Source organism: Phocoena phocoena, chromosome 13, assembly GCF_963924675.1.
Source record: "Phocoena phocoena chromosome 13, mPhoPho1.1, whole genome shotgun sequence".
Taxonomy (NCBI): domain Eukaryota; kingdom Metazoa; phylum Chordata; class Mammalia; order Artiodactyla; family Phocoenidae; genus Phocoena; species Phocoena phocoena.
This window is the reverse complement of record NC_089231.1, coordinates 87,276,853-87,291,634: the sequence shown is the minus strand read 5'-3', so window position 1 is coordinate 87,291,634 and position 14,782 is coordinate 87,276,853. Positions and strand designations below refer to the sequence as shown.

Genomic DNA, 14,782 nt, shown 5'->3' with positions numbered 1-14,782 from the left:
CCCCTCACCCCCAGTTGTGACAACTAAAATGTCTCCATGTCCCCGGGGGGCAAAATCACTCCTTCCTCCTCTGCACATTCTCTTGGCCTCTGCTCCCATGGAGAATCACTGACCTAGAACATTCTATACTGCTAAGTTTGCACAACTCAGTTTGGGAAGGGATCCGCTCTTGCCCACATCCTACCTGCTGCCCCTCTGCCTGAGGCACCCCACCCCAACACTAACCCTTCCCTGCCTCGCCAACTCAGGTTCATATTCTTACGGATAGCCCACGTTATTAAGTGCATACTAAGCACCAAGCCTGGTTCAAAATACTGAAAATGTATTAACTTATATTTGATCCTGATAACAAGCCTCTGTGGCAGGTCTGAGCTGCAATTATGTAACCTGGCTTAGATATTAGGGATTTTAAGCAGGGAAGGCGCCTTGTGAAGGCAGGTCTGCTCCAGAGCCTGTGTCTTTCTACCAGTTCGCGATGCCTGAACCATCCCACGTCTAGCCTGGGGTGGTTCCCCAGAGTATCCTACACGTCCAGTCCTGTACGGATGTGCCCATCACAAGTCAGCACCGCTATTTATGTATCGGGTGTTCATTCACAACTACAAGCTTGAGTGTGCAAGAAAAGACTCGTTTCTTCTTTTTTTAAGTCCCTTCTTAATTAACTCAGACACCCTCCCCTGCTAGACTGATGAGGACCCTGACCTTACTCATTTGAGGGGGGGCTCCCTCCGCTGCTGCCCAGGGTCCCTTGAGGGTCGCAGGGGTCTTCCCCAGAGAACGTGTGAGGAGCTCCTCTGGTTCTCACTGCTTCCTGGTAATTGGCTCCCAGGGAAGTCTGTCACCATGGAAACCTCCCTGCCCTCCCCTTCAGGAGACCGAGCATCCTCTCCTCAAGGAACCTAGGCTTTCACAAGACAGAAGATGTCTTCCAGCAACTTCCGCTTTTCCCTTTTTCTTCCCCCCCACCCCCAGCCATCCTTCCTGAGTGAAGGGGAGACCAAAGCCTGGCTCTGAAGACAGAGCAAAGCACAAAGAACAATCTTTATTCTGCGTCATGCACAGCCAGGAAAACAAAGAACAAAGTAACTAAAGGGCCCTGCACCCTGCTGAATGTCTGTGGAAGTGCCCGCCTGGCTCCCCTGAGGGCAATTTGGTGGCTGCAAGCCTCTGGAAGATTGGGGCTCCGGTGTACAGCTCGAGTGAGGAGTGCAGTGTTAAATAATGGATGTTCTCGCTAGTTTCCACAGCATAAACTATGGGTGCAGGGTCTGCTGGACTGGCCCCTCTCTCTCTGACCTCCTTTCCTTGCCGTAGGCCAGAGAGCATGGATTCTTTCTGTTTCGCAAGCCTGTCAAGCTTGCTCTGACCCCAGGACCTGTGTCCGTGCTATTACTCTGTCCCAGGTCCATCCATCCTTCCAGATCCTTGAGTGGCTGCCTCCTTCTGTCACTGGGGTCTTGGCCTGAATGTCACCTCCTCAGAGAGTCCTCCTCTGAAGCCACAGCCCCAGTCACCTCCTTCATTTCTGGTTAATCCTGCAGTCTCTCTCTCCCCCACTGGAATGTGCTCCATGAGGGTAGAGACCACCATGTGCCTCCTGGCTGTTTATGTCCAAATGGGTGACAGCTGGTACTTCCCTGGCGGTCCAGTGGTTAAGACTCTGCACTTCCACGGCAGGGGGCAGGGGTTCAATCCCTAGTGGGGGAATTAAGATCCCGCATGCCACACAGCACGGCCAAAAAAATAAATAAATAAACAGTGGTGAGCATAGCTGCCTTCCAAATGAGTGACAGCAGTGCCACTGACTTAAGATAAACCTGTGCAGTGAAAATCCTCGTGAGAAAAACCTAACCGTAAACTTCCGAAGACTGATGTATCCTGTCGCTGCTGCCCTTTAGGAGAACAGGACGTGAAAGGGGAGGTGTGGCCGCAATCACTCATTTGGATGATGAGGAAGAAGGCCCACAGAGGGGAAGTCAGTTGAGAAATTTCATGAAGCAAGTCAGTTTGCTTAAAAAAAAAAAGAAAAAAAAAAAAAAGCTGCTATGAAACTTCAGGCACTAATCAGCTCCCTCCCTGCCCCGGGGACTTACCTTCCAGCAGGGAGAAGAGAAAAAGTGGAGGAATAAACCTAGAAAACAAGATAACTGCAGGGAAAGACAAATGTTAAGAAGATAACCAAGCAAGGAGGTGGGGAACGTGGAAATGGCTGAGGGGAAGAAGAAAGGCTACTTTGTGGGATTTTTGTTTTGTTTTTTCGCCACACTTCGCAGGCACGCGGGATCTTAGTTCCCCGACCAGGGATTGAACCCGTGCCCCCTGCAGTTGACGCTTAGAGTCTTAACCATTGGACCGCCAGGGCAGTCCAAGGAAAGGCTACTTTGGATGGCAGGTCCAGTAACACTGGTTTGCACTTTTGCTGCGCCTTCTGCCTGGAAATCCTGGTCCACTCCTACTTCCACCCCCACCCCGCCAGGCCGCCCCAGCTTCAAGGGACCCTCGTCGCACCCAGGACGCTGCGCAAACGTCACTCTAAGAAGGAGGCCTCCCCGGAGCATCCCGCCTAAAACAGCGCACGCGCACAAGCGGCCCTCGCGGGTGTGTGTACACGGATCTATAGGTATCACTGTATATTTATAGCCATGTGTTTGTATTCTTTCTCTCCCGTCCCCGCAGACGTGCCGTGTCCCTAAGCCCCGACTTCGCGTTCCGTCGCCGCCTCCCCAAACCTAGGGCGCTCACGATCGATCAATACGGAGCGTCCGTGAAGACGGCCGCGCCGAGATGCGTCCGCAGAACGCCGAGCAGCCTCCGCCGCGCTGAGGCCTGCCTCGCGGGGCCGCCCAGGCGCCGGGCACCTGGATACCTTTCCACGGCGTCAGCGGCCGAGCGGCCTCGGGGGAGCGTTAGGACCGCAGCGCCGGGCGGGTCCCTGGCACCCGCGCCGGAGCCAGACACGCGCCCCTCGCCGCCCCGCGCTACCCCGGGCCCCGCACCCTCCGGCCGGTCCGTTTGGGCGCGCGGTTCGGGGAGGCCGGGCCGCCCCCCGCGCCCCCGGCCGGTGCCCCCCGGGCCGTCGCCGCACCTACCGGACGCGCTGGGCCGTGATGGCGTTACCCGTGTGCCGCCGGAGCACCGCCAGGAACAGGAGCCGCATGGCGCCGCCGCCGCCGCCGCCGCCCGGCCGTCCACCGCCCGCCAAGGTCCGGCCCGGGGCGGGGCGGGAACGCGGGCCGGGAACGCGGGCCGGGGCGGCCGGGGTCCGTCAGCCCGCCCGCCGCTCCCCAGGGCGCGCCCGCGCTCGCCGGCTCCGGGGCCGGGGCTCAGGGGCGCGCGGAGCGGCGGCGGGGGGGGCGTGTCCGGGGGGGTGGGGGACTGGGCGCGGGGCCCCTCCCACGGGACCAGCGGCAGGGGATCCCTGTGTCCCCTCCAGGGGAACCAGAAGGGACTCCCATAGGGGTCCCGGAGCGGCCGCAGGTCTGCTTCCATGGGGACTGTCACCACAGGTGATTTCAGGTCCCTTCGCACAGAGACAAGGGGTGGGTGGCCGCAGTCCTCTGCCACAGGGACCAGGGTTGGCCACAGGCTCCCCACACACACACACTCAGAGGGACCAGGGTGGCTGCGCACTGCTGCCATGGGGAGCAGGGGTCCGCGGGCCCCTTTCCACGGTGGTCGGCACCAGGGGTGACGGCCGATTCCCTGCCACAGGGACCAGAGGAGGCCATGGGTGGACTCCCAAGGGGACCAGGGTGAGCAGTGTCCACTCACATGGGGCCACCACCAGGGATTTCTGGTATCTCTTGAAAATGAGAGATGGGGCAATAGCAGCCATCTTTCCCACAGCAAACAGCTAAGAAGCAGGTGCCCCTTCAGAAGTGTTGAGAGAAACTGAGGGCTATTTAAAGTTTTAGTTAGAGCAAAAGTTTACTCCAACTGGGTAGCACAGAACCGGAAGTGGCCAGGAGGGGCCCCAAACAGGAGCTGCGGTGAGGCTTTTATACCTGAAGGCATAAGCAAAGCAAGGCAATCATTGATTGGCTACTGCTGAAAGTCTAGTTGGCTCTTTGTGATTGGTTGTCTTTAGGTTTCGATTCTGTAACCTTGAGGCATTTACAGCTTAGGTTTTGGTTTAAGGAAGAACCTGGGCATTTAAGCCCCCTCAGTCAGGTGGCCTCCTTGCTTAACAGATGGGACCTGAGCTCCCCAGTTTACCACAGTGGTTGTAAGTGCATTGCAATTCCTTTGTGAGCTCAATCTGTATTCCTGTTGTTAGAAGAAGTTGAAGTTTGTATCTTGGCTCCATAGTCACCAGGGACAGAGACCTCTCTCTTTCTTCTCCAGCATGGTCTTGTTTGGCCTTTATTATTATTTTTTTTTAATTAATTAATTATTTATTTATTTATGGCTGCGTTGGGTCTTCGTTTCTGCGCCTGGGCTTTCTTTAGTTGCTGCAAGCGGGGGCTACCCTTCGTTGTGGTGCGCAGGCTTCTCATTGCGGTGGCTTCTCTTGTTGCAGAGCAGGGGCTCTAGAGCACGTGGGCTTCAGCAGTTGTGGCACGTGGGCTCAGTAGTTGCAGCTCGCAGGCTCAGTAGTTGTGGCGCTCTGGCTTAGTTGCTCTGTGGCATGTGGGATCTTCCCAGACCAGGGCTCGAACCCATGTCCCCTGCATTGGCAGGCGGATTCTTAACCACTGCGTCACCAGGGAAGTCCCTGGCCTTTATTCTTAAGATGGCCTCTAGGTGCAATGTGACTGCCAGAGCTCCACCCATCACATTCACATTACAGGCCAGCAAGAAGGAAGGGCAAAATGGTGCGTTTCATTTTAAGGGCCCCTCCTGGAATTACACACTGCCTCTGTGACTTTATCTTACTGTGCACATGACCACATCTTCCACCCAAGGCAGCTGGGAAATACAGTCTGTTAGCTGGGTACCTTGCCACCCTGAATAAAATGGTGGACTAGGATGTGGACATTATCTTTTTCAGGGCTACCATTCAATCCACTTCAGAGGCCCCTTTCACAGATGGCTGCATGTACAAAGGCCCCCAGTGACTCATCTGGGACTGTTCTCCGCACACGCCCTCCCCCTCCCCCCCACGCTCTCTGTCCCTTCTGTACTGACCCCATATTCTGTTTCATGATCAGGGAGTGGTCAGCCCACCCCTCACCCTGGTCCTGAGCTCACTCACAGCTCTAACCTCCGCTTGCTGGGGACAACATCCTGCACTGGGAAGGCCCTCAATAGATGTTTGTTGGATTAAATAAAACCACTGAATTTGCTGTTGTGAGATTTTATTCCCATGAGAGTGCATTCCTGATTTTTCTTTAGTGAAAGTCAGTGCTGCCACAACAGGATTTTCCGGGCTGAAACTGGCTTTTATTCGATTTTTCTGGAATACACCAGTTCCATGAGGTAAGAGATTCTGACATATCTTTGGGGGCCCATAACTTTATCCTTTCACGGCTTCCGTTTACCCATTTGGAAAATAAGAACTATAAACAGTATCATAGTTAATTAGTTCATTTTGATGAAGTCCTTTATGATTCTCCCAAGTAGGTAATATAAAAGAGTACGAAGACAACTGTGTTATTATTCAATAATGTAGAAATAATTACGGAGGGCCGGTGGAACAGAAAAGGTTGTTGGCATCTCAGGAGATTTCTCCATATGCTTCTAACATAAGGGTCTTAAAATATTTGTAGACAAAAATGTGTTTTTCCTTTGATCATAGTGTTTGCTCAGACCATCTCTTTAGTTCCTAGCACCAGGGAAAATTATCTACCCTGTATAAAATTGATAGCGTTTTCAAGGGAGGGCACTGTGGGCATATTGACTTTAGAAATGGGTCTGTGATAAAGATCAACACTTCAGGGGAATTCCCTGTAGGTCCAGTGGTTAAGATTCTGCGCTCTCACTGCCGAGGGCCTGGGTTCCATCCCTGATCCGGGACCTAAGATCCTGCAATCCACGTGGTGTAGCCAAAAAAAAAAAAAAAAGCAACACTTGACATCTTTTTCTCTTTTTTTTCCTTTCATGATATTAATAAGTGAGGCATTCTGCTTATTTCCATCAGAGTTTTCCATCTTTGCCCCATCATTCCTCTCCATAGTACTGAGAACTACAAATGCTGTGTGTGTGTGTGTGTGACAGAGACAGAGACAGAGAGAGATCTTCATTAAAAAAAAAAAAAAAAGATACATGCAGAACTGAACTGTGGTTTAAGGGCACTGGTTATGTTTCCTTTTTCTGGCTTTCACTGACAGCACTTGAAAGTGACCAAATGCAAAAAAACAAAGCTGTTGGTCTGAAAGTAAGTAGTTCCCTCCAGTGTCGTTTAATGAACATGTGGAAATCAACGGGGAGTGAGTGATTTTTCCCTTGAGCTTCGGGCAAGAAAGCAGGCTTGTGATTCCCACTGCTCTTCTGACGTCTGCGCAGACTCATCTCATAAGTTTTCGGCAGGAGGATGCTCTCCCCAAAGATTCTCAGCACTGCTGAACGAGACAGTGAGACTGACAGCATTTGGTGCAGCCATAAGGCTTCCTATTTCTAATTACGGAAGAGACACAAGTCCAATTCTGTGCACACTGGAGGTTTACTGAAGGGAAGATGTTCTAACTGCTTCCAGTAACAACCTGTTATTTGCAGAGGCCCATAGTTAATCTTTAAAAGTTTCAATGAACTTTTATTACATAACCAAGTTTTGTTACATAGCCATACAGATAAACAAAACAGAATTTTAAAATCACACAGCATCCCGCTATCTGAGAAAAAGGCTATAAACACTGTGGTTTCAAGTTTTTCCAGACTTCACAAATAATCATCGTAGTAGTGGTGCTCACCCGTGCTTGGCACTGTTCTAAGCACTCTGCCATACTCCTCAGTCCGCCCGCCCCCAGTCCTAGACGGTAACACAGGCAATGCGAATTCTTTACTATGATTCTTTGGCTCTCGTTTGGACTCAGTTGTTGACTTTTATCCTGTTTTTTTGTGTGTGATTGTTACAAAAAAATAGGAACACTCTACACTTCGGGTGGGGGGAGTAACTGCTCTTTTTGCAGTTGTGATAGGCAAAGCTCTAACTTGGCCCCCAAGATTTCCCACCTCCTGTTTTACACCTTCTTCCAGTTCAAACACCCATCCAGGTGGTGCTGTGAAGAGAATTTGCAGAAGTGATTCAATTCCCAAATCAGTTGCCCTCGATATGCAGGGTGAGTCAAACCCAAGAGCTGTTTCTTTAAAGGGACTGGGCATTTCCTGATGTTGGAAAGATGCAAAGTATGAGAGAGGATACGATGTCAGGGAGATTCTCTATTGCTGGCTTTGGGGATAAAGGGGGCCTGCGTGACAAGGAGTACTGGCAGGTACGAGGGGCTGAAAGCAGCCCCCAACTGCCAGCTAGCGTGAGATGGGCCCCCCTAACCCCCTGACCTCAAGGAACTACACTTGGCCACAAGCACAGGAGCTGGAAAGAGCTCTAGGTGAGATCTCAGCCCCATCCACACCTCGCTGTCAGCTTTGTGAGACCCTGAGCTGAGAACCCAGTCAGGCATGCCCAGTCTCCCGACCTGCAGAGCTGCCAGATAATAGGTGCCTGTTGTCTGAGCCGCTAAGGCTGGGGGCATTTGTTACACAGCACAGAAAACTAATACAATGACATACCAGCAATACTTCTCAGAACCTACTTCTACAGTATCATGCGAGTAACTACATAACATTCCAGTGTATGCCAGCACTGTAATTTATTTAACCGACGCCTTCTTATTGTGTATCTTTGCTGTTTCTAATCTTTTTGCTATTTTAAGCAACACTGCAATGAACATTTTATATCTAAGTCTCTGCGCACATTCTTAAGTTCCCAGAAATGGAATTGCACTTTCAAAGTGTAGGCAAATGTGGTTTTCACACAAGTGACTAATTGTCCTCCAGGACAGTCGTACAACGTAACTCTGCATTGGTCATTTACACGCACACACACCTACCAAAACACTGCGAACACTGGGTATTTCTCCATTCAAGGGACAAAGCATCCCTCTTTTTGCATTTTTAATCATCGGTGAAATTTGATTTCTTTTCCTGAAGGGCACTGTATTTTTTCTTTTCTCTCTCTGTGCAGGCATATGTATGTATTGCTTGTATTAGTTGGGGCTTTTTCAATTGCAGATGACAGAAAGTCACTCTTGCTTAATCAAAATGAGAATTTATGGGCTCACAGTTGAAATGTCCGGGGTGGGGCGGGAAGCTACTTTAAGCCAGGGTCAGAACCAAGACCTAGAAAATGTCATTTTGAAACAAGGGCTTTCTCACTTCATTTCAACCTTCTTCTGGGTTGCTTAATTCTTGGGTTTCACAAGATGGTCCCCAGCAACTCCAGGCTTATATCTTTTATAATTCCAAATCTAACAGGAAGAGGAATGTTTTTTCCTGGTTACTCCAGAGTAAGTCATGGGGTTAGCTCTGATTAAACCAATTTGGGTCGCATGTCCATCTTTGAACCAGCCGCTGTAGTGCAATAGATGGACTACTGCTGATTGGATGGGCTTAGGTCACACGACCATTCCTAGCCTAGGGGACCAGCCAGTCCTACCTGAACCAGAGAGAGCATTGATTTCCCTAGAATATCCAGGTTCTCTTACCACAGGAGGAATAGATGCTGACTAGGCCCAAGGGACAGCTCTTCCCCATAATGCCTGGACATTCACTTTGCCAATTTTATTTACGGGATGCTTATCCAATACATTTCATAAGATTCCAAAGAACTCTGTAAAACAGGACAGCAACTTTGTCATATGTATTTCCATTTTTTTTTCAGTTTGTTTGCTGTTAACTGCAATGGTTCTTTTCTTTTTTACAGATAAGTTTTATATCTTTATGGAGTCAAATCAATTAACTTTTCCTTTATGGCTTTAGTGTTAGACTTAGAAAAGCATTCCCCTCCTGAGATTTTATATTTGCCCAGTTTTCTCTTAACGCTTTTATCTTTTCGATTTGTCCATGATAATATTTTATCCGTCTGGAATTTATGTCAGTACAATATGTGAAGCCAATTTTCCCCATATTTACTTTCTTCCAACAGAATTTATTGAATAATCCATTCTTTTCCCCATGGATTTGGAAATGCCTTTAATTATCACATGATGAATTATTTTATGTATGTGCTTCAATTTTTATCCTTTGGATTCATCTCCATTGATCTTTCCTGTAAGGCCTAATTTTCAAAATAAATACACTTACAAGTACTAATTATCTATTTTATGATTGCAACACAAATTAAGATATAAGAAATTTTTTTTAAGTGGTAGTTAGAAGAGAATGGTTAGGCGTGGTCCCACATTTGTTCACATCTTGTACTTCAAATAGGAAGAAACAGAAGTTCACTTTCTTTCACTTAACTCTCTCACTCCCTCTTATACCTCCCTCTTTTTATCTGTGAATGCCTGACTTTAGCAGATGTCTTGTAGGTCTTTAAAACCCAGGAGGGAAAGAACCCAAGAAGGAGAGGTTGCTACTCCAAAGGTCAAATAAAGCGAGTGCTTCAAAAAAGTCAAATCAAAACCCATCTTCCTGGTCACATGCTCTCACATCTTCCATAAAAATAAAACACAAGTCATCCTGAAAGCTGAATTCATTCTCACAAAGGCAGGTTGGTATGGCTTTGCTCTGGGCTCCAGAAAACAAGACTTGATTCCGTTCCATTGGTTGGCTCTGTTTTTAGTCCTTCTACTTTCTGCTTCTACCTAGATTATCCCCAGCCAGATAGAACCATTGCAATAGGGACTCCCTGCGATAAATAGAATTTCTGACAACTTTCCACACCTGAGGAGAGTCGAAAGACCGATGACATGGCCTGCGACTTTAGCTAATGACCTATGCCATGGCCTGATGCACAAAGGTGAGCTGGGCTTAAGTCCCTCTGCAGGGAACTGGGACACAGAAAAGCAGAAGCACTGGCCGTGAGCGCCGACAATGAGCCGTCACGACATGTGGGGAAGGTGTTTAGCCGTTTGTGGATCGAGCGAGTGATGCGTGGAGGTAGAGAAAATCCATGATGACTATCTGTAAACCAGCATTTTGAGGAAGCTGAAACTGTGAGTAGGCACATGCCACAGTCTGGTCGCAAGGGCTGAGCCATGCAGATGTGAAATGAGAAGCAGAAATATCACGAAAAAAGAGAAATTGGGCAGCCCCTGAAATGTCCTCAACCTTGGGTGGTTTCTGAATACCTCCCATCAGAGAGCATCTTCTCTGAGTTCTGCTCTGAGAAAGGCATAGGGGACAGGGTGACGGCGGAGAAGGAAGGGCCCTGGGTTTTGAGCAAACAGCGCATTTCCAATTCTAGTCCACACCACAAGCATACCTGCGGTAAGGTCCTCTTTCCCAGAGGGCCCTGGAGGCAAAGAGGCCGCCTGTAAAACTTGGTAAGACGGTGTCACCTATCCCTGGACGCCTGCTGTGTGAGTTAGGTCTTTTATTTACTTGATTATTTTAGGTGCATGGGAGAGACTCACACAACTACTTTCAGGAACAGGGGGTGTATCACAAGTATACCCGACAAAGTGGTGACACTCAACGTACATCAACTATCAGTTCTTTTAAGTATTCGATTCTTGGGGCTTAGTACACAGGCTGCAAGCTCACTGATCACAGGGGCCAGGCAGAAAACTCTGGCTTCCCTGGTGGCGCCGTGGTTACGAATCCACCTGCCGATGTAAGGGACATGGGTTCGAGCCCTGGTCCGGGAAGATCCCACATGCTGCGTAGCGAGTAAGCCAATGAGCCACAACTACTGAGCCTGCGCTCTAGAGCCCGTGAGCCACAATTACTGAGCCCGAGTGCCACAACTACTGAGCCTGCACTCTAGAGCCCACAAGCCGCAACTACTGAGCCTGTGCTCTAGAGCCCGTGAGCCACAATTACTGAGCCCGAGTGCCACAACTACTGAGCCTGCACTCTAGAGCCCACAAGCCACAACTACTGAGCCCACGAGCCGCAACTACTGAGCCTGTGCTCTAGAGCCCACAAGCCACAACTACTGAGCCCACATGCCACAACTACTGAAGCCTGGTCTCTGGAGCCTGCGAGCAGTTTTCTGAGAGAAAACTCTAAGAGCGAATTGGGCTGTGTGTGTAGGGAGAAATATCAGGCTGCCCTCCCCTTATATTTTTTATTTTCCCACTTTTTGATCGAATCACGATAGGTGGTTTGGGGCTACACGTAACAGAAAATCCAACACAGTGGCTTAAGCAATGTCAAATTTACTATCTTTTGTTATGTGACATCTCTCTGATTCTTTTTTTTTTTTGCGGTACGCAGGCCTCTCACTGTTGTGGCCTCTTGTGGCCTCTCCCGCTGCAGAGCAGAGGCTCCAGACACGCAGGCTCAGTGGCCATGGCTCACGGGCCCAGCTGCTCCGCGGCATGTGGGATCTTCCCGGACCGGGGCACGAACCTGCATCCCCTGCATCGGCAGGCGGACTCTCAACCACTGCGCCACCAGGGAAGCCCTCTGATTCTTTACTGTGCTATCCACACACCTGGCTTCATCCTACACTGGTTTATCACATGATTGTGAAATAGCTTCCCCCCGCCCCCCGCCGGCAACTAGGGCTATGGGCGTCCTAATTCACGCCTGGTCTGGAAGGGTGTATCTCTCTTGCAGTCACTGGAGTCCTTTCCTTCAGGCTGGCTGGGCCCATCTATGTCACTTGTCTTCTCCTGGGCCCCAGGGGAAATTCACATCCAGAATGGCTAGAGTCCGGGTTTCTGAACACCGTGAAGACGCATTGGAGACTTAGCACTGGTGTTGACTAGTCAGATCCAGATACAAGGATGAAGCTAGTTTCTTCTGAGCTCTATGGGTAGCTGGTGGGGAGCAGGGAGAAAAAGGGTGTGGATGTTGGTGACAAGTAGCCAATCGGGCCCACTGCACATTAATACAGAGCAGGGCTGTCCGGCAGAAGTCTCTGTAGCGGTGGAGTGACCAGTACTGTGCTGTCCGATATAGCAGCCCCTGGTCACCTGGGTCCGCTGAGCACTTGAAATGTGGCTGGTATGATTTGAGAAACAAAGTATTTCACTGTGTGAAATTTGAATGAATTTAAGCTGGGCAGTGGACAGTGCAGATATGGGGAATAATTTCTCTACTGGGAGAAAAATAAGACAACAGAGAGTTGGGAGGATCTGTGTAAGCCCCGTCTAAAGGTAGGGGCAGGTACCTGGTGCCAGCAGATCATGGCTCTGGGGGAAGGCAGGCGTGTTTTCATTACCTGATGCTGCCTAACTAACCTCCCCAGAACTTAGCAGCTTAACGTGACAATCATTTAATCTGTTCACCCGCATCTGTTAATTCTGCGAGCTGGGTGGAGGCTCAGGCAGGCAGTTTGTCCCGTTGGTCTTGCTGGTGGTTACTTGTGTGTCTTCCTTCATCGGGAAGGTGGGCTGGGAGGCTGAGGCACCGGGACCCCTTCTCCATGTAGCTGCAGGATCTCCCCCAACACGTGGTCTCTCCAGCAAGGTAGCTGGTTCAGGGCTCCCAAGGCACAAAAGAAATTCTAAGGTTTACGTTCCGACCTGGCTCAGGGACGCTTCTGCCACAGCCTCTTCACCAAAGCAGGTCACAGTCTCAGCCCTTTGGCACTGTGACCTGCAAAGAATGTGTAAAGGCACAAATACCAGAGGCGTGGTTCACGCAGGGGCGGGAGGTGGTCACTAGTGTCACAGGCAGTCGCATGTCCCAGTGTTGCCAGGGCTCCCGCCTGTTTTTTCAAGAGCAGCAGGGCATCCAAATTTATATGTGAAACCTCCCTTTTTTTTTTTTTTTTTTTGCGGTACACGGGCCACTCACTGTGGTGGCCTCTCCCATTGCGGAGCACAGGCTCCGGACGTGCAGGCTCAGCGGCCATGGCTCACGGGCCCAGCCGCTCCGCGGCATGTGGGATTTTCCCGGACCGGGGCACGAACCCGCGTCCTCTGCATCGGCAGGCGGACTCTCAACCACTGCACCACCAGGGAAGCCCGAAACCTCCCAATTTTTAACTGTTGGCTCACTTTTTTTTTTTTTTGGTAACAGCATTATTGAAATGTAATTCACATACCATACAGTTCATCCATTTAAAGTTCATCCATTTAAAGTTCATCCATTTAAAGTGTACAATTCAATGGTTTTTAGTATATTCACTGAGTTGTGCAACCATCGCCACGATTTCAGAACATTTCATTACTACAAAAAGCAACGCCACACCTTTTAGCGGTCACTCCCCAATCTTCCCTTCCCCCCAGCACTGGCAATCACACACCAGTCTGCGTTCTGTCCCTATAGAGTTGCCTACTCCAGACATTTCATAGAAATGGAATCTTGAAGTATATGGTCTTGGTTCGCTTCTTTTAAACATCGCAACCCAATGAAAACATTTCTGCCCGCTGGATTTGTTTTGCAGCCTCTGGGTACCCAGATTGGGGTGCATAGCAGACCTCCCACGGACCAGCAACAAGTGCTCACGAGTCCTGGGTGCACATCCTAAGCTCTGTAACTGCTGCCTCCCACCTCCCACCCCCCTTTCACCTGGCTTTATCCTTCTTAAACAAGACCACCCAACCGGGTTAGCTTGCTGTTATCCAAAATGGCACATCTGTTTTGGGCAGAGCATCACCACTAAGTCACCACATGATTCAAGCTGAATGGCTTTATTTTCATTCCACGTTTAACGTTATTCTGCTCTTTGCCTGAGCGTACCATGCCGTCAGTCTTAAAACACTCAGAGTTTTTGGCGTATGTACCAGCTGGGGTGTAGAAGAAGCGCTGGACTAGGAATTAGTTTTGAGCCTTTTAACTCAAGTCTGAATTCTAATGCCTACGAGATGTGTGATCCTAGACCGGAATCTTGAGGGGTTTGCTTTTTCCACTAGCGAAATTAGGATACCAATACACGCTGTAGAAGATCACGAGAGTCTCAAAAAAAATTAGGTGAACGTAAGACTTTCTTCCGGCACCATTTACAATTCAACAAATATTCAGTCATTCATTTATTCAGTTAATTCCACACGTATCTGTCACTGGCGAGTGCTGTCCTAGATTCTAGGAATATTGTAGCGGACAAAACACACAAAATCTCATCCCTCCTAGCTTTGAAGACAGCTACTAAACAGCTTCACAAAATAAATAATTATAAACTATAATGGGTGTGGTGTAAGAAAAACGTACACTGTGCTCTAATAACATATAAAAGGGGGATCTGTTCTAATCTGGGAAGATCAGGAAAATGACATTTGAGCTAACAGCTGAAGATGATTACCACTAATGGAAAGGGTGGGATAAGTCCTATCTTGGCATCCGATTATTCTCTCATTAAATATGTATCTACTGCCCACTGTGTGCCAGCACCTTGCTAGGCAACAGTCAAGATGTCAGACATTTTGAAAAATAAAGTTAATGCATGCCACTTCAAGCCTTTTAGGAAGGACTACTTACCCAGATGACTTACCAGCAAGCCCACTTCCTAGGCAATTGCTCCATCCTGGTTTTAGCTGGAGTTAAGGGTGGAGGAGGAAGAAGAAATGGTCTCAGATGAACTGAATTATGACAGTCCTGGGTCCCAATTTCTGAAGCCATGCTGGAGGCCGTTTCTGGAGAACACTCTTCCGCTCCACTCCGGTGTAACGTCCCACACTGGTGTAGGCGCTGGAGGGCATGGTGAGGCACAAGAGACACAAGAACCCTGCCACCATGGAGCTCATCGTTGTGGGGACCATGTACAAGCTGGGGAGAAAGGAATAAACAA

The 14,782-nt window shown here is 49.4% G+C and overlaps 1 protein-coding gene across 2 annotated transcripts in view; it reads right to left on the bottom strand.

Moving 5' to 3' along the window:
- Positions 1-3,157, bottom strand: part of GLT1D1 (glycosyltransferase 1 domain containing 1) — an 89,845-nt gene extending 86,688 nt beyond the window's left edge. For both annotated transcript variants that reach the window (XM_065890064.1, XM_065890065.1), the window contains exon 1: positions 3,090-3,157. In XM_065890064.1, coding sequence (XP_065746136.1) covers positions 3,090-3,157 — 68 coding nt within the window. The remainder of the gene's footprint in view (positions 1-3,089) is intronic.
- Positions 3,158-14,782: the final 11,625 nt, after the last annotated feature.